Below are 22,431 nucleotides of genomic sequence, written 5' to 3'. Positions count from 1 at the left end.
CTACAAGCTCACAATGCACTGCGTTGCAACGTGTTGTGAGCATGTAAATCGGCTATTTTCGGTGAAGTGGTGTAGAGGGGAAAAAGAGCAGACCGAGTACATGGTCAAGTTTGCGAAGTATTGAGGGTTACAAATACGCTGATGATAATGCTGTCAAACAAGTGTGAAACTATCCATGAAATCTATGAAAAAGTTTAATCTGATACACAATTTAAATATTATATATTTCTCTCAATTCAATTCAATTCAATTCAAATAGCTTTATTGGCATGACTGTAACAATTACAATATTGCCAAAGCATCAAGTGCATTGGAAAAAAATAATAATAATAACAAAACAAACAATATTCTCTCTCTCTCTCAGCTAAATGGGTCTTTGGCCTAAACAACATTGAAGACCCCTGGTTTAAGTCAGAGCTTTTGGCTCTGTGTTATTTAGAATCCCTTCTATAAACTTTGAAAGGCAATTATAGTCAGAGTGGAATATGATAAATCATAATGTGCAATCATTTGCGATTTGTGTGAGTTTTGGACACAATCCTGTAGGAGCAAAATGAAAGAAGAACATTCTAAATGGTGGAAAAATCGAGGAAATGGGCCTCGCCTATATTGGGAGTTGTGTCTCTGTCCGTCCGTCCGTCCGTCCACTTATCCAATACTGAAAGCTGAAATCTGAACTCCAGTTTGAGCCGTAGTCTAGTTGGGGTACATAAAATGAGGTGTGTAGTATACTGTATACTGTGTACTGTAGTATATGCTTTTTTCTAATGTCTTGATTCAGAATTCTTTTTATGCATAATGCATAACGATTTTCTGCCCTCTCGCTTCTGAACAAAGAACTCAAAAATAAGGCTGAGGTTAATTCATATTCAATTTAAAGCAGGGGTTTTCAAACTTTTTTTACTCAGGGCACCCCTTAAATAACTTTTTCATCCACAGTACCCCTGAATTGCACTGTTAATTTTTAGAATCTTACATCCTATTGGAGAAATATCCGTTTCCATCAGAACTGGCTGAAAATAACGTTATACTTGACCTTGAACCACTTGAACCCCAGCACGCCTATTCTTGGGGGAAGGTTCACCAAAAATAGCCAATCTACAAGCTTGTAGATTTGCTATTTTTGGTGAAGAGAGTTGTCGCAGATAGAAAAATAACTCATCAAGTACAGTGCAAATCAGGTCTGTTTTACTAAGCATAGTGTAGTGATATTGATGTAGTGATATTGATGAATTCCAAATATTATCAAATTATCTCGGGCACCCCTGGACTGGCATCACGGTGCCCCGTCACCCACTTTGAAAACCCGTAATCTAAAATGTACGTCACAAGTGTTGGTGTTTTGATGTGGATCTACCAGAAAGGACGATGATGCAGACATCATTATTGCACACACATACACAATAAGATAAAGGGCAGACGATAAAGGGCACGCTGGCAATAATATATTATGCAAAATAATTTCTGATTTGGCTTAACAAGGTATAAAAGTCAACTTTGCAAATGCCACAGTAAAAATCAATGGCACTGTTTATGGGAATATTGCGGGAAAAAACAACGCCGTGGTGTTTAAGTGCCCATTGCATGCGCTGCCATAATGACATGATAATGATCAGTCTAAACTGTTGAGCTGAGTTACACACATATTTAAAACTCCAATGGGAAATGTTCTGTTTAATGTGATATTTTATTTTATTAAAAAAGAAAACTTGTAATTGTATTACAGGTCAGAACTATCTAAGGCTGGAAAATATTAGAAAGTCTCTCTCTCCCTGGTGGTGATTAATATTTATATACGGTATGTTGTCGTTGTCGGGTGGAAACCTTGTATGTCCAAAACCGTTTGTTTTGTATTTATCATTTTAAAAATGATTGAAACTAGTGAAAACAGCCAATCTACAAGCAAACAACGCCTCGTGGTGCGAGGCGTTGTGTGCTTGTAGATCTGCTGTTTTCACTACTTTTGTGCGACGGCCTTGTATGATGAAGCAGGGCTTTACTTTGCGAAAGAATTTACAAATTTGAAACTTGGAGATATACGAGGTTTCTGCCCCGACAGTGACCATATACTGTACACACACACACACACACACACACACACACACACACACACACACACACACACACACACACACACACACACACACACACACACACACACACACACACACACACACACACACACACACACACACACAAAAACCTGTCATACATATTCCTCCCTTAATTGCTCCGTCTCATTGGGTTGTTTTACCCACTATACACGACGCTCACGCAGAAGACTTTTGTATTCTTTTTTTATTCACTAACTCCCTCTCTGGCTTTTCTTTTTGTCTTTTACAGCTTGGCCGCATCTAAAGAGGCGGCGGCGAGGAAAGCCACCACGCCGATGCCCCCCTCAGAGTTCCTGGACAAACTCATGGGCAAGGTGTCGGGTTACGATGCCAGAATCAGACCGAACTTTAAAGGTAGGCGTCGCCACCAAGACACAGTCGGATAAGACAGGAATGTAGCCAAACATTGTCCTGAAAACACCGGTAAACACTTTGTACAGTATAGGCCTGTGTCTATTCAGCTCTGTGTTTCACTGATTATTTACCTGAATCTCTGGAAAAGGGTTTTTAGTAGGGCTGCGAATCTTTGGGTATCCCACGATTCGATTCAGAATCGATTCTTGGTGTCACGATTCACGATTCGATTCCACAATTCTCGATTCAAAACGATTCTCTATTCAAAATGATTCTCTATTCAATTCATATATCAGGATCTACTCCAGTCTGCTGGCATGAAAGCAGAGTACATTTACGTAGCTTTTATAATCGTAAAGGTTTTATCAACTTATTGCAATAATGTAAACACACAAAGGTAAATCCAAGACAACATGTTTGATTTATTCATGCTTGCACACATTCTTTTAACTTGTACAAACACAACATAATATCTAATAAATGATCATAAAAGGACATCTTAAAATAAAAATCATAATATCTAATAAATAATAATTAATACAAAATCGATTTTTGGAAAATGAGAATCGATTCTGAATCTTACCATGTTAGAAACACGATTCGAATTCAAATCGATTTTTTCCTGCACCCCTAGTTTTTAGCCGAGATTGTTTAGGAACGAGAGAGGTTTGTATTCAATTGTTTCATTGCATTAACAAAAATACCATAATTGTGATTTACACTATTTAAATGATCTAACAACTGTTTGACTGATGGTCTGAAATGTCTTTTGGGATGTTCACAATCTTTTTGATTTCTTTTGTTCACCGTATGCAGTGTACAACAAAGGTAACTCATCACCCACCCTTACACACCTCAAACTTAGAATAAGGCCCTGAAGGTGTTTTATTCACCCCTGGCCCTACTTTAAGTTTTCACAACCCTTTTTTTGTTTACCTATTAACAGACCGTAGCTACCATGATATCTGATATCCCATCATGATGATATTCATTAGGCCAATCTATGAGCTATCATGGTACTAGGTTGGCTACATTCCTTGGTGTCCTCAAAGTATCCTGAGTGCTTGTTTTGGTGGTGGAGGTAATGTGCCCCCTCCCGGGTAATACTAGCTCCCTGCTAACAAGAAGATGGCTTCTGTTGTTGATGATGATGATGGTGATGATCATTATGACAATAATGTTTAAAGCCTGCATATAAAGACACATGTCACAGGTTTCCTTTTCAAAATACCTCACATCAGAAGAACATCCTCGAAGTCAGTCTACACACTAGTAGAATATCATGGCAACCCTCCAAATTAATTTATGTTAAGGCAAGTGAATAATTGAAAATAAATAAAAATGTGTTACAGAACTTATTCACAATCTGTAAAAAACTAAACGAAAAACGATATCATTAGCGTAGGAAAAAAAGGGAATTGTTTCACTTTCCACCATAAAGGTAAACAATATTACAAAAATAGTGTTGAAATATTACCTCTGTCATAAATGCATTACAGCCTTCATTTTAACAGTGATTTCAATTTTGCCATATTCACACAGCGGCCATTTTGCATACTCGGGGGTCGTGGGAAACCCTGAGTGTGACATAAGAGCAAAATGGCCACCGTGTGAATATGGTCAATAGCATCACTGTACAACGGTAGAATATATCCATACAGTAATACACTGAGTGGAACATCCTATTCAACTCCCCTGATCATTTGCTTTGGCTTGATCTGAATAGAGCAGACAGATACTTTCTAGCATACCACATACGGTATCTTGAGTACTAGACAGCAAGAATGTTCTCCTGGCTCAGCCCATGTTTATTAATGCCACCATGGATTTTTCTTTTCTTGCAGAAACGATAAGAGTACAAAACCATTAAATGGCTATCTCTATAAATGGGATATCTGGAAATGTGCAGAACAGCATAGGAAAGATAATAACTATTATTAATATTATTTTAAGTCTGATGTATTATAAAGATGGTAGTTGAATTTGCTATTGACTGATTCAGTTTTATTCATCTTTCAGCAGCTGCAGAATCAACTTAAACCCAAGTCATTTAAGTTTCCTGAACTTCCATCCTAATCAGAGTCTCCGTTTATGGCCAAAAACAGATACAATAGTCAAGAAAAGCATGAACCACAAACTGGGTGGAATGTTTTGTTGATTTTCTGCAACCTGCTATTGCTTTCAGTTAAATTTTACTTTGTAAAGCAGAAACAAGACAATTAATTTCTTTTACCAACTTTTTTAGAGGCCAGACCTTCGATCGCTGACCTTTACAAAATCAGGATGGATTTAAACATTAAATGACATGACATTTCTTTGGAATTATCGATGCAAATTTTCTGGCTGAGATTTTATATCGCTGTTCTATATTAATGTGGTGTAATAAAAACCACAATAAAGAACAGGCTAACTGAAACTCCATAAGTCAAGCAGCAGCGAACATGCATATTGTCACAGTCGGGCAGAAACCTTGTATCTCCAAGTTTCAAATTTGTAATTTTTTTCGCAAAGTAAAGCCCTGCTTCATCATACAAGGCCATCGCACAAAAGTAGTGAGAACAGCTGATCTACAAGCACACAACGCCTCGCGATGCGAGGCGTTGTGTGCTTGTAGAGCGGCTGTTTTCATTAGTTTAAATCATTTAAAAAATTATGGGTACAAAACAAACGGTTTTGGACATACAAGGTTTCCACCCGACAACGACGATATGGAACAAATCCAACTACAGTGCACATATAGAACTGGTCCCTGACATAAGTTTGTATATTATGACAGATTAATACACACAAATAATATAACAATAAATACATTAGAAACAATAAATACATAAATAACATCCGTGCCGTTATCTTGATTCAGCACATGTGCTCTTATTCTGAATTTATCGAATCCCATGAGAATAATAGGGGCAAGAAAAGAATCCACTACTGTAGGACGATCAGTGAAGCAGAAGTGTGTTAACTCGGGAAAGAGGACAAGCATGTCTTTTATGTAATTTACTGTGCTAATTGTAGGAGTCGTGCGTGGAGGCTCGGTGGCCGGGAGAAGGGTCAATGTGAAATTCCAGGGTTTGTCATGGCTGTCAGGTCGACAGCGTGGCATAGCATGAGCTCCTGACTAGCTCCATTCAAGCCCCCTTCCCCCATTCATTCTCTTTTCTTGTCCCCTGCCCAGCTAACCAGCTAGTGTAACAATCATTCATGAAACACACAGCTCCACGATAGCACTGTCTCTTAATAACCCTTGGTAAAACAAAGGTTTAAAATGTACGGCGTTAATAGAAGGCTAAATTGGAGGGTTGCATTAATAATAGGTGTACAAAATAGTACAATTATCACACGCACGCACGCACACACACACACACACACACACACACACACACACACACACGCACACACACACACACACACACAATGGAATGTTAGAACATGTAACGAGAATGCCACAGTATAATAATAGTGGATGTGCTATAGGACTTGGAATGCTGGAAACTGTTTATGAGACTTTTAGAATCCCTGAGCTTTTATGGAATGTTGGAATGTTAGAAGTGTTAAGAGTGGAATGCTGAAGCTTCTGATGATAATGGGAATGTGGAATGTTCTTACCGTAGAGTGAACTGCTAAAGAGGCTGGATCTTTCTTTCTTTCGTTTTCTTTTTTTTTCTTTCTTTTTATTAATTGCCTTAGCAGCTCGTGCTGTGGAAGCACACACACCTCATCAAATTACCACCAGCCTGGCTAATTTGGTGATCCAGCCAACAGTGTGCGGGGGGAAGGCAGGGAAGGGAAAGAGATGGGAATTTTGCCTGAAGCTACGAATGTGCCAGCATGAGAGGAAATTACACTGATCATGACCGGGGGTCCACTGTGGGGAAAGGCTTCCGATTGATTTAGCAGGTTTCTCCATTGGAAAGAGAACGGCAAATACTCCTGACACATTCGGGACAGCCCATTTATAATCCATGAGTTAGTTGGCTTGTCATCTCTTTCTTTCCTTCCTTCCTTCCTTCCTTCCTTCCTTCCTTCCTTCCTTCCGCTTTCTTCCTTCCTTCTATCTCGTTTTCCCCCAAATCTTTCCACTTCATAGCCTGGCCTCTCTTTAAAAAAAGCAAATCACACCCAGTGTGAAGTGAGCGGTGCCCCACGAAGCTTGGCTACGTAAAGACAAAGCCAGATGTAGGAGCGGCTAGCACAGCTCAAAAATTCTCATCTTTCACACACAATGGTGAAGATCTACTGTAGGTCACTAGAAAGATTATTGTACCACCCCTCGTCCCTGTAGTCCCCCATCCTACTCTTTGGCCATGTCTGCCTAGGGGTGGGCGATATGGTGATAAATATTGCTGAGACAGTACAATGTCTCCACGATATGCCTTTTCAGAGATATCATATATATTGTGATACACCGAGGGAGCCTTATAAAAAGTCCTGTTAAATTGTTAATACAGAGCAGAATTAATTTAAACCTGCATTTTGGTCTAAATCAGTAGTTCTCAAACTTTAAAATGTCAAGGTCTCCCCTTAACTCTGACAGCCATTTGTATACTGTCAGAGTTACATACTTAAAAGGGTCAATTTAGACCTCCTAAAAGGAACCCAGAGATTGCCCCACATTGAGGACCACTGGTCTAAATGGTCTGTTACTCCTTTTTCTTTTAGTTTTTGTTAACTTGTAGGTGGTTGTACTGTTAAGTAACTTGAAAAATAACCATAAAAACCAACATGAAAAAGAATCAGGATAATATAGTCTATCGTGATACTGCTTGGAAACATATCATGATATTGTATTTTTCCATATCGCCCACCCCTATGTCTGCCTCCCTGTTACTCACCTCCTCTAACAGTTGCTCTGTATGCAGCCCATGTGTACAGATCTGTGATATGTGAAAACAAATTGGACTCCCTTCGACCTTGGAGCGGGGCCTGCAGGCACTAGGCACACAAACATACATGTGGATATAGGACAGACAGGCAAGCGGTCGGACAGACAGACAGAGCTACTGACAGAGGTTAAAGGCTAGGAACAAATCCAGAGATTTAATTTAGTCCGCTGCGTTGTGAGACAGTCAAGAGATCTTCATCTATAGCAATATATGCCTGGGGGGACTTCAAAATCCAAGGTATTTGCTAGAACAGCAGTGAGAACGGCCGCTAACAGACCTAAGGCTACTGCGTTGGAAAACAATCATGTTACCGCACCAAGACAGCCCTAAAGACTGTGGATATATATATATATATTTTTTTTTTAAAGCTAATTGTTTCCACAACGTTTTAGCAACGACATCAGTTTCATACTGAGCGAAGCGTTCAGAGAGAGTGTCCGTGACCCCATTTTTACAGTTAAATAAAAAATGTCATTATCATGTAGTTGTTCAACACGCGGGACAGGAATATATCTCATGAACACTAGTGATGTTAAACGGACGCTAGGCTAGCATCCCTATTCTGGATAACAAGCGACGTTTCGGAAAACAGTGTGCCGCGAGTTCACGACGCTGCGCGTTACAAGCTTTTTAAGCCAGCTATTTGTGCTGTTTGATGTACAACAAAGTATATACGGGTTTAAGTGGTTAAAGAGGTACAGGCAGCAGCAACAGCAAGCCCCTCTAATCTACTGCCCCAGTAATGAATGGCCCGGAGGCACTGTACAGATGAATGGCTGTGTGGGGAGTGTGCACCTGCGTGGAAAAGGTGCACACGCTCTGCGCTGCCGCATGTGTCTGTTTATGCCTGTGTGTGTGTGCGCGCGTGTGCGTGTGCCCATGCACCAAATGAATGATGCAGGCTGCAGCTGAGACCCCCCTCATCCTCCACCCTTGTCATCCCTCAAGCTTAGCACCAGCGAGGGACAGAGCCATGGACTCATTGTTCACAGCTCTCCCAAAACGTGATACTCGACACGTATAGCTTGTTGGCTAGCTAACAGTATAGCACCAGTGGTTCTCAGCAAAGTCTTTACTCTTTTACATGGTTATGTGAATTCATCTAAGTTGTGACCCAGGCAGGCCTACATTAATCCCTGATTAGACAACGACTTTGCAAACCACTTGTGAGTCCCCCATGCAGGACCCAATTTGTTGTGACCAACTGAACGAGAAAGAAATACACCTGAAGGCTTTATCATAGTCCGAGGTGAAGAGCTATGTATCACCTCAACTTTTAGGAGATAAGCTATCATCTAAAAATGTGATAACGAGTAGAGGCCATCATAGTCACAGACTAGACAGGGGGCACACAAATTGGTTTATATCGACCAATCAGTGAACGGGGTGATCTGAATTTAAAAGACTACACCACGGTGATAGCTTATCACCCCAGACTCTACTATGATAGGGCCATCAGGGGGACAGAGTTCTTTTAGTTTAGTAAAAGATGAGAGGCTGAAGATGGAAGCAACGACAATTTGAGACAAATCTGTCCGAAAACAAATGTGCCAATCGACTCTGGTCAGCTATCATCTGCAAACAAAGAACCTTTTCTAAGTAGCTGCCTCTTTAACACAGGAGTTAGTGAAACCACCAACAAGACACAGGTCACAATGTTTACATGTATTACAGGTCCCATTGTATAATCAACTGTAATTCACTGATTATTTATATAACCTGGGCTCTAGGTCATTGTCCTTAAGGATGAGCCTACAAGTTTCAGATACAATACAATTTACCATGCAGAAGGGTTAGCTTCTCTAGTCCATGTCTCCCGCACGTTTTGCCCATCGACACAGTGCTGGCTGTCCTTTTAGCCGAACACCCCACAACACTTTCTCGTTACAAGACAAAGCTGTCTGCCACTCTCAAATCCTTGTGATGATCAGTGTAAAAAACCCTCTGACAAAGTCCACCAATCTAACGTCTCTTAAAGAGTCCTTCTCTCCCTCTATCTATATCTCGATCTCTCACTAATCTCTCTCTCTCTCTCTCTCTCTAACTCTCTCTCTCTCTCTCTCCCTCTCTCTCTCTCCCTCTCTCTCTCTCTCTCTCTCTCTCTCCCTCTCTCTCTCTCTCTCTCTCTCTCCCTCTCTCTCTCTCTCTCTCTCTCTCTCTCTCTCCCTCTCTCTCTCTCTCTCTCTCTCTCTCTCTCTCCACTTAATCGAACAAGTGGATGTGTGTAAATATACAAAGTCCGGCCGTATATTTACGGGTTTGGCTTCTTCCTCCTCGATCGACGCCTTCTCTTGGGGGGTCGTTCTTGCGGGCCTCCTGAAGAACTGTAGTACTTGTTACTATACTATTTGTGCCGTATTATTTGTTACTCCTACAGTTTTCCTGTCTCTTGCACTCTTGCATCTCCCCCCTCTCCCAGCTATAGGGTTTGAACGTGCCGAGGTGGGATTTTGGTTATTAGCTGGCGGAGCTTGACGCTCATTTGGTGTTATCAGCAACTTGTTTAATGGCTGCTTAATGGGATTAACGAGCATAAGGTAATGAGCGTGGGACGATGGGATTGCTGGTGGGTGGAGAGGAAGGATGAATGGACGGACGGATGAATGGACAGACGGATGTGGAGATGGAGGAGTGGGGGGGGGGGGGGAGAACGAAGCGGGGGTGAGACACCCAAAACGGGGGAATCGTAGAGACGAATAGAGGAAAAAAAGGTGTTAAATAAAGTAAATATGGATGAATAAACCCATAACCAAATAAGACTCAGAGACATTGTTGTATTTGAAGAGAGCAGACAAGGAGGACAAAACAGTTAGCACACCATTCCTAGTGGCAGCTTTCTCTCTCTCTCTAAAATGGAGGTTAGACATGCAGTATATCGTCACTGTCGGGCAGAAACCTCGTATCTCCAAGTTTCAAATGTGTACATTTTTTCGCAAAGCAAAGCCCTGCTTCATCACACAAAGTTGTCGCACAAAAGTAATGAAAACAGCTGATCTACAAGCACACATGCGAGGCGTTGTGTGCTTGTAGATTGGCTGTTTTCACTAGTTTAAATCATTTTTAAAATGAAAAATGAAAAACGAACGGTTTTGGACATACAAGGTTTTCACCCGACAACGACGATATAAAAGAATAGCAGTATAACCGTGGAAGTCTATGATTGGTTCCCAAATCATAACAAGAAGACAGTAGTTTCTTCACTAGTATCTTTCCATTAGCAGTGACATACATACAGTATAACCAAAACAGGATCTCGTAGTCAGGGTAACCACAGTCGCAATGACCTGTACTGTAAGTCCAGACAGTAGTTCACATAACATAACTTTATGGTCATATGAGCCTCATGCATGGGTCAGACATTTATGTATCATACATTCATATCCATCAAAAGTGCAGTGCGAGGCGTTGTGAGCTTGTAGATCTGCTATTTTTGGCTAAAGCTCTCTGAATATGCACGCTAGGGTTCAAGTGGTAAAAAGGAGAAAAAAAGCTTCAATCGCTCAAAGATTTGGAGGACCCCCTGTAGTAACTCCGAGGACGCCCTAGGTGTCCCGGACCCCCTGTTGAAGACCCCTGGAGTAAAGGATGGATGGAGAGAGTAGAGATGAGAGAAGGAAGGAGGGAGGGATGGAGGGAGGGAGGCGGGGAAGGTAATACCGCTGTAGACGGCGTGTTCCAACCAAATGGACGGATTTGCTGACTACAGGAGATCCCAAAGAATGCGAAGGGGAGGGGTTGGGGGCGGCGGTACAAGCCCAGGGTTGCTCACGCAGCAATCACAGAAGTTCACTGTACAAAATATTGACGGTAAAGACAGCTCCCCACAGACCTCCTCTGTCTCCCGGTTACGTAAGCAAGCCACTCACAACACGGTGCCAAGGTTCAAATTGTAGTCGTCCGCCCTTCTCCTTTTCAATAACAACTCTCTTAATCCATTTAGGCCCTAAAATTATTGAATGCTTTAACTATTGAAAAATAGCAGATATACAAGCTTGCAGCCCTGCACCGAGTGCCGCACTGCGAGCTTGTAGATCTGCTATTTTTTGAAAAATCATGACGATTTGAGCAAGTGAACATTTGTATCTCAAATATTTGCTCCTGGGGGGTCCCTGATACAATATTTTGAGATGGGGGGGGGGGGTCCATGGCCAAATACATATCATTTTGGGAGACCTTCACATGAAAAAGTTTGAGCACCGCCGCCATAGAAACATATCTTTTTCAAAAAAAACTTAGAAGGATTCAGAAGACACTTCGGGTCAAAATATTCAGACTTGCACAAATGTTCACGATTTAAAATAAAAAAATAGCAGATATACAAGCTCACAGCGCGGCACCGAGTGAGCTTGTATATCTGCTATTGTTCAATAGCTAAAGCATAAAATGATGTGCAATAATGCGTAGCCGGTCTAACTCTCTTAAAGCTACCACTGTGGGAAGAAAAAAAAACATAGATATCCGCTTGAGCGTGGGATGTCCCCACTCTGAGCAAGGTCTTTCGCCTCCCGGCTGCTTTGTATTCTGGGTAATGGACTCTCCCTCCCCCCCTCCCCCTGTAAAAATCTGTCTGGAATTTAGAGGTGGGACGTTCGCGAAACGAATCGAGTCTTTTGAACGTCTCTTTGAAATGAACGATGGGATCCGGTTGGCAGTAGGGTAGGGTAGGGAGACGTTCCTTTCTAACTGAACAGTGGTGGGATAAGTAGCCTACTCAATTTATTTATTTATGTAAAAATATCAATACTGTAATCAATGTGGAAATACTCTGCCACAAGTCAAAGTTTGGAATGTTAATGTACTTGTAAAGTAAAAAAAGTATTGGTATCAAAATGTACTTAAAGTACCAATAGTAGAAAGTACTCGTTATGCAGAATGTCCTGTGTCACAGGTTTTCTAATGAGTAAAATGTAGAAAAATCATTTGAAAATAGCAGATCTACAAGCTCACAATGCGTCTCGTTGTGACGCATTGTGAGCTTGTAGATTGGCTATTTTCAAATGGCAGGTATGTACCGATGTTTGCTGTTGAGATTGGCAGATTTCACCCAGGTTTTTTCATCTCACTCATGTGTCTGCTGACCTCACTCAGCAACGAAATAAACAGAAAATAAACTAATAAATTAAAATAAAACAATTCACAGGAGGCAACTAGTGATCACCCCATGATGTGCACTGCAATGTCGTTTCAAATGCACTACATTGCAGGTGCTTTTTGAGAGTGAAAAAATAAGAAGACACATGTGACATGTGTGATCTGGGCAGCTTGCCCTAGGATATGTGCCAATCTCAACAGGAAACAACGATACCTATATATATCTGAAATAAATTTATATAGGGTTGAAGTTATTTGTAATTATAATCAAAATCTACAAAGTAACTAGTAACTGGAATGAGACTTGTCTTTTGAACGGCTCTTTGAAAGGAACGGATTCACTTCCAAGAGCCATAAATCCCATCTCTACTGGAATTCTATTGCACAGAGAGTGGAGTTTTAATTCTGTTGCAAAGGTGACTCTCCCCTAATTTATGACAGAAATATCGATCATGCTTCATCGTCTAGCATGGTGAGGGAGGGAGCAGGTTCCCAAGGACACTGTAGTGTGGAATGTTGATTGGAGATGATAGTAAAATGTAGCCAAATGTTCAATGGCATTTCAGACAGACAGACAGACAGACAGACAGACAGACAGACAGACAGACAGACAGACAGACAGACAGACAGACAGAGACAGTGTCTTGGAGAGAGATGAAAACGTAGGACAAAGAGGAAGGTGTTCAGACAGACATAATGGCACTTGGGAACACAGAAGTGAGCTCATTATTTATCAAGAAGGGAAATTGTGACTTAGCAAAAGAGCTAATCCATGTCCAATAAGGAAACGGGGAACAACAACATATCGTCCATCTGTCTCAATATAAAATGTACGGAAAGAGAACAAGGATAAATTACTAAGATATATTATGGTCAAAAATGTGTTTTCAGTACATTTAAAAGTATACGCAAAAGTGCTTTCCTCTTGATTCAAAGCCAGGGAAAAAGAGGACCTTTATTTAGCTCAAGGCAGAAGCAAGCTCCAAAATGGGATGTGAGAGTTGGAGATTGCTACACAGTATATCTTGCTTTCTCACCCTCTCTCAGTTCATTGGTGCTTGGCTATAATGTCGATGAGGAGCAGAGGCCTGTACAAAGACCATTCACTCCTCATATTAAACCCCATTCCCATTGGTCCTTTACTTACTAGCATGAGGTTTTTTTTTAAGCTTCCCGTATAATGGAAGTCAAAAGAAGGATGTCAGTGAAGTCCCACAGTTGTTTACCACTGTGACATAATCATTCGGTCGGCAAGGCACTCTCTTTCACTATTAGAGGCATCGTATTATCGTCGGCTGTGGGGAACTCGTTTTATGAAGTGGTGCGTGCAGTCAATGTTATCCCTATAGGAGTGCACTTTAAAAAGAAGAAGGAAAAAGAAAACATGCTGGCCAATTCTAACAGTTTTAATGTTCCAACCCCTCTTTTTCCCCCATGTGCTAGTCTCACATCGTTCCTGCAAATCTGGGAGAATTGATTCTGCACAGCACGAATAATTAGCTCTCGTTAGGAAGATCCCGGCGCAAATCTTCCAGTGAAAGCAAAGGCGGGGGAAAAAAAGGCAACAATTCCACAGCCGTTTTAATGTGGGGATCAGGTGTTCTGATCTCCGACATGATCCTCCAGCCTTGAGGGCTAAACCCCCGGCTTAGAGAGCCCTGACGCTGAGAGACTGCTGGGTGCATATGAGAGGAGGAAAAATTGCCTTTCATGGATTCAGGCAGATTATAGAGTTTAAGTCACCTGTCTACAACAGTTCATGGTCACGGCGAATACGTTCCATCTATCTTAAGAACGATTTCCCCCGTTTTTTTGTGCGTTTGACAATGACAGATTACAATACGCCTGCCCAGACTTCCTCTCAGCGCGGTCACCATCCTTCAGCAGTGGCACTTGTCAAGTATAAGAAGTGCCGGCAAAAACGCCACGGCAAGGTGCCCGCTTTTACTCAATTCAGTCCAGCACCAAGGCAAAAGAGGATATTAATCAACACATGTGCACCATAGGAATAAAAAGTATGTTGTTTATCTAGTGGGAGGATGTTATGTGACCATTATTCACAGTAGAAATTAGAGAAGACTGAAGCCGAACGCCAGAGATTATGTGTATGCTCCTGTCTGTCTGTCCGTCTGTTTATCTGTCTGTCTGTCTGTCTATCTGTGAACAGCAAATCTCAGGCACCGCTGGACTGATCAGCATCAAACATGAACCAAGGGAGAAAGTCCACCCCAAAGTTTTAAAATCGTCCTTGTGGTGGCACTGTAACTGGCCCGCTTCACATGTTAGCCTACTGTATAACTCTTGAATCGTAGGTTGTGCGGTAAAAAAAAGAAAAAACACTGGACACCTTGCCTCATGCGGAGATGCCTATTAGTTTAGATAGAAATTGATGAGTTGTGATGTGGGAGCCAATTGTTTTGCAAGTATATACAGCAAAACATTTTATTGAATTCTATATTTTCTACATCTATAGATTTATTCTCAGAGGGATATTTTTGTTGTGAAATCTGAAAGATCAGGCTCTTGTTATTAATGGGTTGAGTAGTGAGTGGCATCTAGGCTGATGTGGTGAAAATAAAGCCTCTGTCCTTGTTTCTGTTCTGGATTTGATCTTACTGAATGAATCTAATCAACACTTTGAGAATAACACATATTATTGGCTCTAGCAACATGCTAGAAAGTTATTTCTGGGAATTATTGGGGAAAAGGCCTATTCACTGTAAACCATTATTTGTTCAGACTTCAAATCTGTGATATTGGCAAGTCTAACTTTGTTATAATTCACCCCCTCTGCAGAGTAAAGGAATACACAACTCAAATTATGTAGCCTATTCATAGAGTTAGATTTACATTTTAGGACTTAGGGAATTAGAATACTTTTTAATTCCATTCGGGGACAGGCTCCATTTCTTCCTAATAACTTAAATTATGCTGCCCATGTGAAGAAAGAAGCAGGAGAATTGAATTTAGGCACTCCTTTCTCATTCCATAGGGGAAAGGCTGATACATTTTCAGTAGTAGTACCGTGTCCGCTTTAATGAGGGCGAAGAAATCCATTTTAGAACTCGGTACAACAATCAGTTTCAGTCCATTTGGAACCAATGAATGAAATACAACACTATCCACCAGTGACCAAAAAGAATGAATGACTGAATGAATGAATAAAGTAAGAAAGAAATATGAGAAAGTGTAATTTCCTCCAAGGCCAAATTAGACCAAATGAAAATAAGAGAAAGGATTAATTTATAATTCATTGAACGACCGTGTCCTGCGACAATAACGATGCATATTCCAAAAATAACAAAAGAACTGGAAAATACATCGTTATTGCCGTACAACATGGCCGCTCGACGAAGTGTAAGTTAGCCTGAAGCCAGTTTGACATGTAGTCTTTGCCTTCTCTCCTTGCCTTCCCTGTCTCCCCCTTCTCTCTCTCTCTCTGTCTCTCTGGTGTGTTGCATCTCGTTTAGTGCATTTTGCTCCTGTTTTGGCTCCTGTTGAGAGGACTGCATTGCAACCCTACCTCTCCCTCTCCCTCCTCCTCCTCCCTCTCATCCAGTGCATTGCCTCCCACCCTCCCTCCTCTTGCCCGCTACAGTATGGCCGCAGACTGTTGTTTCCTCCACAAACTCGTGCATCCTCCTCCCCACCTGCTCTTGCCTTTATAGTATGTTCAGCGCCCACCCACCCCACCCCACCCTACCCCAAGCCCCTTCTCCCCCCACCACCCTGCCACACACTCACGCCCACTGAGTGTTGGCAGCCGTGTGATACCTTATAGATATCCGAGCCTTGCCTTGTCTTGTTTCACTCCTTGATATATAAATATATATATTATATACAGTTATATGTTGTTTTCCTTGATGAGGACAAACAACATGTTAGTCTGGATTACGTGTTGTTAGAAAATTGCTGTGTTAATTCTGATCTTTTTTTTATTAGACACACAAGGCAACAAAATTGAAGCTACTGGGAAAAAAGGTACTTTTCTTTTTCTTTTGTCCTTTTTGGTTCATTTTGATTTCTTCGTCTTGTTCCTCCCCTCATGGGTTTGTGGTTGTTAGTATAGCATTTTATTACATTAATATCAATAGCATTATTACCGTGTGATATTGTAAGTGGTATAAATAAAAAAATAAGTAGTTTCTGTTTTGCCTTTCCCGGTAAACATTTGGTGAAAAATAAGGAATCTGACTTCAATGTGTTATTGGGAAAAGCTTCTTGTCTTAATGCTATATGTAATTGTTTCATTAGAGGCAAAAAAAATATTATTATATATATACCCTACCGGTCAAAAGTTTGGACACAGCTCTCATTCATTGTGTGTGAGAAGCTGTCTCCAAACTTTTGACTGGTAGGGTATATATATATATATAAATATATATATATATATATATATATATATATATATATATATATATATATATATATATATATATATTCTTTTACTTTGAAGCTCATGTCTATAATGCATTATAATCTACTTATAACACTGTATTAATTATAGCTATAAGCACTTTTAAATATTCATAATGCTTTGCAACGATAATCATAACACATTATAGCATTTTATAATAACTGTCAAGTATACTGTCAAGTATCATATAATACTTCATAATTGCTGGACATTTTTGAAAGGATCATAGTGCTTTGTAAATATGCCATATAATAATTGTATAATGCATTATAATCACTGTTATAATATCAGTGTGTTTATAAATCAAAAATGTCATTGGGTGTTTTAACCAATTACAATTACATTTCTACAAATGTAACAGTCCCAAAGTGATATGTATTTGGCTGCAGATGCCCCCGTCTCACTGCGACGCTTTGTCGACTTGTAGATCTGTTTTTCGGTGCATGGCCGTTGGTTATACCAAAGCATAACTCGCTCCCAATACGACTATTATAACGTCGCTGTTGGGCAGAAACCTCGTATCTCCAAGTTTCAAATTTGTACATTTTTTCGCAAAGCAAAGCCCTGCTTCATAATACAAGGCCGTCGCACAAAAGTAGTGAAAACAGCAGATCTACAAGCACACAACGCCTCGCGGTGCGAGGCATTGTGTGCTTGTAGATCTGCTGTTTTCACTAGTTTAAATCATTTTAAAAATGATGAATACAAAACAAACGGTTTTGGACATACAAGGTTTCCTCGACAACGACAAAATTGTATCAGCATTCTTAGAGGCAATAACAACCAAACTTTAGAGATCTTCACAATGTCTCTGTATTGTTTCTCTGTTATAACAATACTTTGGTGACTGAAATATACATTAATTAATAACAATGAGTTTAAAGTCATAATTTACTTTTTTACTCAATTAATTCATTTGATAGGCAAAACATTTTTTTCTTCAAAGAATGAGTGTTTGTATTTTGAATGCCCTAGTACCAAGAAATCAAATTATAATATATATATATATATATATATAAAAATGTAAAACCACTGCTATTTAGTTTGATACCCTACTGTACTCTAACATGTTATACCGTTGCATGCCTAATTGACAGACAACATCATAATAGTGATTGTAATGTCATTATAAAATGCTAATGTGTCATGAGTTCTGTTTGTAACTGTAAATATACAGTGTTAAAAGCAGATAATAATGCATTCATATTTGACCGAATAAGCCGCTATAAAATGCTTTGTGATGTATGATATATAATAATAAGATAATATAATTATTCTTTTAGAAAGCATTGAGTATTTATGACTATAACTATACAGTGTTATGAGCACATTATATAATGCATTATACGTATGTTTATAATGGATTATAGGCATGGGCTTCATAGAAAGTGACACTGTTCAAATGTGAATGAGAACTGTTTCAATCTTGACAAACAGATCAAGCCTTTTAGTCGGGGGATATCTTCAGAAATAGTGTCATATCCTGGAATAAATTCCTTACCAAAAACATTCTTCATCAATGTGTTTGTAAAGGTGTCTAGTAACACATCCCACAAAGACTGAAATTCAATTTCCCTAGGAGAATCCTTGACAGCTGCTGAAAGTTGGGGTCCCATTAAATTAACTATACAGGATAAAACACACCAAAATGAATATGCTTTAAGTAGCATGTGAGGGGTCAAACTAGGGGTTTTTCATGATTCTGAATCCATTGCAAGCATTTGTTTTGCACAAAAAAACATTCCTTGGGCTAAAAAAAAGGCCTCACAACACTATGGTTTAGTGATGAGTCATCTCTTTTCACAGTTTTGTGGGAGCCGCCTTCACCCCAAGGAATGTTTTTTGTGCAAAACAAATGCTTGCAATGGATTCAGAATCATGAAAAACCCCTAGTTTGACCCCTCACATACTACTTAAAGCATATTTATTTTGGTGTGTTTTATCATGTATAGTTAAGTTAATGGGACCCCAACTTTCAGCAGCTTGTCAAGGATTCTCCTAGGGAAACTGAATTACAGTCTTTGTGGGATGTGTTACTAGACACCTTTACAATCACATTGGTAAAGAAATGTTTTGGTAAGGAATTTATTCCAGGACTTTTTAAGATATCCCCTTACTATTTACCCAGAGGCTTGGATGTGTCTGTTTAGTTCCTCTGAAATTGTTAAAAGGATCCCTGACTCATAAGCCTTATACAGTATGTCTTAATAAATTATAATTGTCCTCTATAACTAAAATGTAAAAAATCAGAACACCTTAAAAATGTTATTTATTTCAGAAATAGTTAAAGGTCCTCCCACTCGATCATGATTGGAGGAAGGCCCCTACTCTATCCTGATTGGACGAAGGCCATCAACTGAAACTGCTTTTTTCTCCTCACGTGGATAGGATGGAAGTCCTTATATGGACCACACACTCTATAGTAACTACTACTATCAGAACATAGATCCATTTTGTTATTATTTGAATTAAATTAAATCGCTTACCCTCCCTTTAAAGGTAGGGTAGGGTAAGTGATTTAATTTATTCAAGGACTTCTGCCCTATCCCCTGTGCCTTCCTCCAATCAGGATAGAGTGGGGGCCTTCCTCCAATCATGATTGAGTGGGGGCGGGCCTTGTTGTGCGCACACCAAATAACCAAATTACCTTTAATCTTTCACTCAATAAGGACAACTCCTGTCGCAAGTTGATGATGTCATTTGGACAAAAAACGCGTCCAGGTGTATAAAATTCCGAATCCTATTCACGTGTTGCATTTGTAGTCCTACACCGCCCATGTTTAGGACCAACACAGGTGTTTCAATTGTCTGACTGGAATATAACTAATGTTCTAATCTACGCCAATCAGAACACCTGTGTTGGTCCTCAACATGGCCGCTGTAGGACTACAAATGCAACCCATGAGTTGATCCAATGGCATTCGAGATTTAGAATCGATTTATGGCATAATCTCAACAATGACGTAACCCTGCGGTCACTTCTGCATGTTAGCTCAACAGTGTGTTTATAAATAGGAAGAATGGATTTTGGAGCGATGGAATAAGCGTATTTGCATAAGCCCCGCTGCGTCCGTTGTGGGCTTTGGTCGCGGGTCGGCCAAAATGGACAATATTGCCTATTTTGATCAAAATAACACCTGGACAAGTTTTTTGGAGATAAAATCACAACAAAAACAAGGTAAGAAAGCCATTTAGAGCGGAATTCTCCTTTAAAACACTGCTATCATGCTCATATTGTATTTGCACATTCATTCCATAGGGCTGGGGCGCACATGGGCAAATTACATCATCAACTTGCGACGGGAGCAGTGCCTATTGAGTGAAAGACGTATTATATCTGAAATAAATACAATATTTAAGGTGTTTTAAATGTCTATTTTGAGTTACATAGGGCAATTATTATTATGTATTAACTAAGGCATATACGGCTTACTAGCCAGGGATCCTTTTATTTGTGAGAAATACGTATTTCTTTTAGATTGGATTGTCTTTCTGAATGATTTGCTCATAGTCAGGGGATATCTTTAGAAATAGTGTCAAATCCTGGAATAAATTCCTTACCAAAGAAATTCTTCACCAATGTGTTTGTAAAGGTGTCTAGTAACACATCTCACAAAGACTGAAATTCAGTTTCCCTAGGAAAATCTTTGACAGCTAGGGTAATTCTGGGTCTCATTCAGTCACTATACACTATACTATAGGGGAAAAAATCACTCCCAAATAATATGCTTTAAGTGGGATGTGAGGGGTCTAACTATGTGTTTTTAAATATTCTGAATCCATTGCCAGCATTTGTTTTGCACCAAAAACATTCCTTGGGCTAGAAATGGACCCCCATACCACTGTGAAAAGTGATGACTCAACACTAAACCATCATTTTATGGGCTGTTTCTAGCCCAATGAATGTTTTTTTGTGCAAAACAAATGCTTGCAATGGATTCAGAATAATTAAAAACACCTAGTTAGACCCCTCACATCCCACTTAAAGCATATTTTTGGGAGTGAGTTTTCCCCTATAGTATAGTGTATAGTGACTGAATGAGACCCAGAATTACCCTAGCTGTCAAAGATTTTCCTAGGGAAACTGAATTTCAGTCTTTGTGAGATGTGTTACTAGACACCTTTACAAACACATTGGTGAAGAAATGTTTTGGTAAGGAATTTATTCCAGGACTTTTTAAGATATCCCCTGATTATAAAGATTTTTAATTTAAAGGGGAAGTAAACACGTGGCACGTTTTCATTTTGTGAGTTTTCTGCTATCTAAAGGTCAGACTCCACATTAAGGGGCTTGGCATAGTGGTGCTTGCGTAAAGCAACACAGCTGCAACTAAAGAATGAATAATGTGTCTGTTAAATTTAGATGTGCCAACGTGGTCATGCTGAATGCCAATTGACAGACGCCAATGGCAATATCGACGCTTGCTTACCGCCACATCTAAATCACATTATTGATTGTATTAACTGCGACAGTGTTTCTTCCATCAGTGTGTCCCAAGCTCAGAGTAGACCGTAAGACCATTTAATTGAATCTTTAGATGGCAGCGAATTCACAAAAGTGGCACAAAAGTAGCCTAAGATTTAATTCCCCTTTAAAAGAAACTTTGATTTGTCTGTAACTTCACCTCAGTTTAAACCCACTAAGACCATGGCAATTATTCCTAGCATCCAAAAAGGACAAGTCACAATTGCTACTGATGTAGGGATAGGATGATAGGATGGCATACATAACATAGCATAATGAAGTGGATACATTGGTTAGGGCTGTCACGGTTATGACATTTTACATGACGATTAATTGTCACTCAAATAATTGCGATTAACGATTTAATTGTGTTTCCGTTGTTGACAATTACATTTCTGTTTGGCTTGTAGGCTTTGAAGTTGCACATGGCAGATATGACACATAACCTAAATATACAAAGAAATTACTTACATATTTGACAACTTTATACTTGAAAAAGAACATTGATAGTGGAAATAGCCAATCTACAAGCTCACAACGTGTCGCATCGCAACACGTTGTGAGCTTGTAGATCTGCTATTTCCACTATTTTTGAAAATGATTGAAAATATGAACATTTTTCAACATGTAAACGATTATGACGATTATGATAAAATAATTGCAATTATGTCAAATAAGTGCGATTAGACAAGTATGTGATAACTGTGACAGGCCTAACATTGGTTGTGTTGTACAGTATAGTATTGTATCGTAGCATTATTGTAGTAGTATTGTACTCTATAGTAGAGTATGGCACAGAAAAGGTATAGCATCTCTAATATTCACAGGAGCTGTTTGGAAAGACTGTCTTACAACACATTTGGCTTGTTACCTTAAAATGCTAATGCTCATCAGCACAACAAGCCCTTGTTACGTGGAGACGTGTCACTTGTAACTAATGTGTACAGTATATGGCCCTAATTTGAGAGCACAAAGTGGAAGCCATTGTAGTCTCCCCCACCCGGCATCTATCCTCAGGGACGTGCTCGGCCCCTTATTCAGCCCGGGAAAAAGAGTCAGGGAGGCCCTCATTGCGTGCTATAGCGCTGCTGCTACTCAAAGATTTGC

General features: G+C 39.8%; 1 protein-coding gene across 1 annotated transcript in view; it reads left to right on the top strand.

Moving 5' to 3' along the window:
* The window catches only part of glra1 (glycine receptor, alpha 1), a gene marked incomplete at both ends in the record, with an annotated part of 165,967 nt that overhangs the window by 19,923 nt on the left and 123,613 nt on the right, over positions 1–22,431 (top strand). The window contains 2 exon segments of the mRNA XM_080745536.1: positions 2,344–2,474; positions 16,385–16,423. Coding sequence (XP_080601662.1) covers positions 2,344–2,474; positions 16,385–16,423 — 170 coding nt within the window.

Source organism: Nannobrachium achirus, assembly GCF_963921795.1.
Source record: "Nannobrachium achirus genome assembly, chromosome: 17".
NCBI classification, from domain to species: Eukaryota; Metazoa; Chordata; class Actinopteri; order Myctophiformes; family Myctophidae; genus Nannobrachium; species Nannobrachium achirus.
Note: the sequence above shows the minus strand (reverse complement) of the source record. Positions and strands in the feature narration are given on the sequence as shown.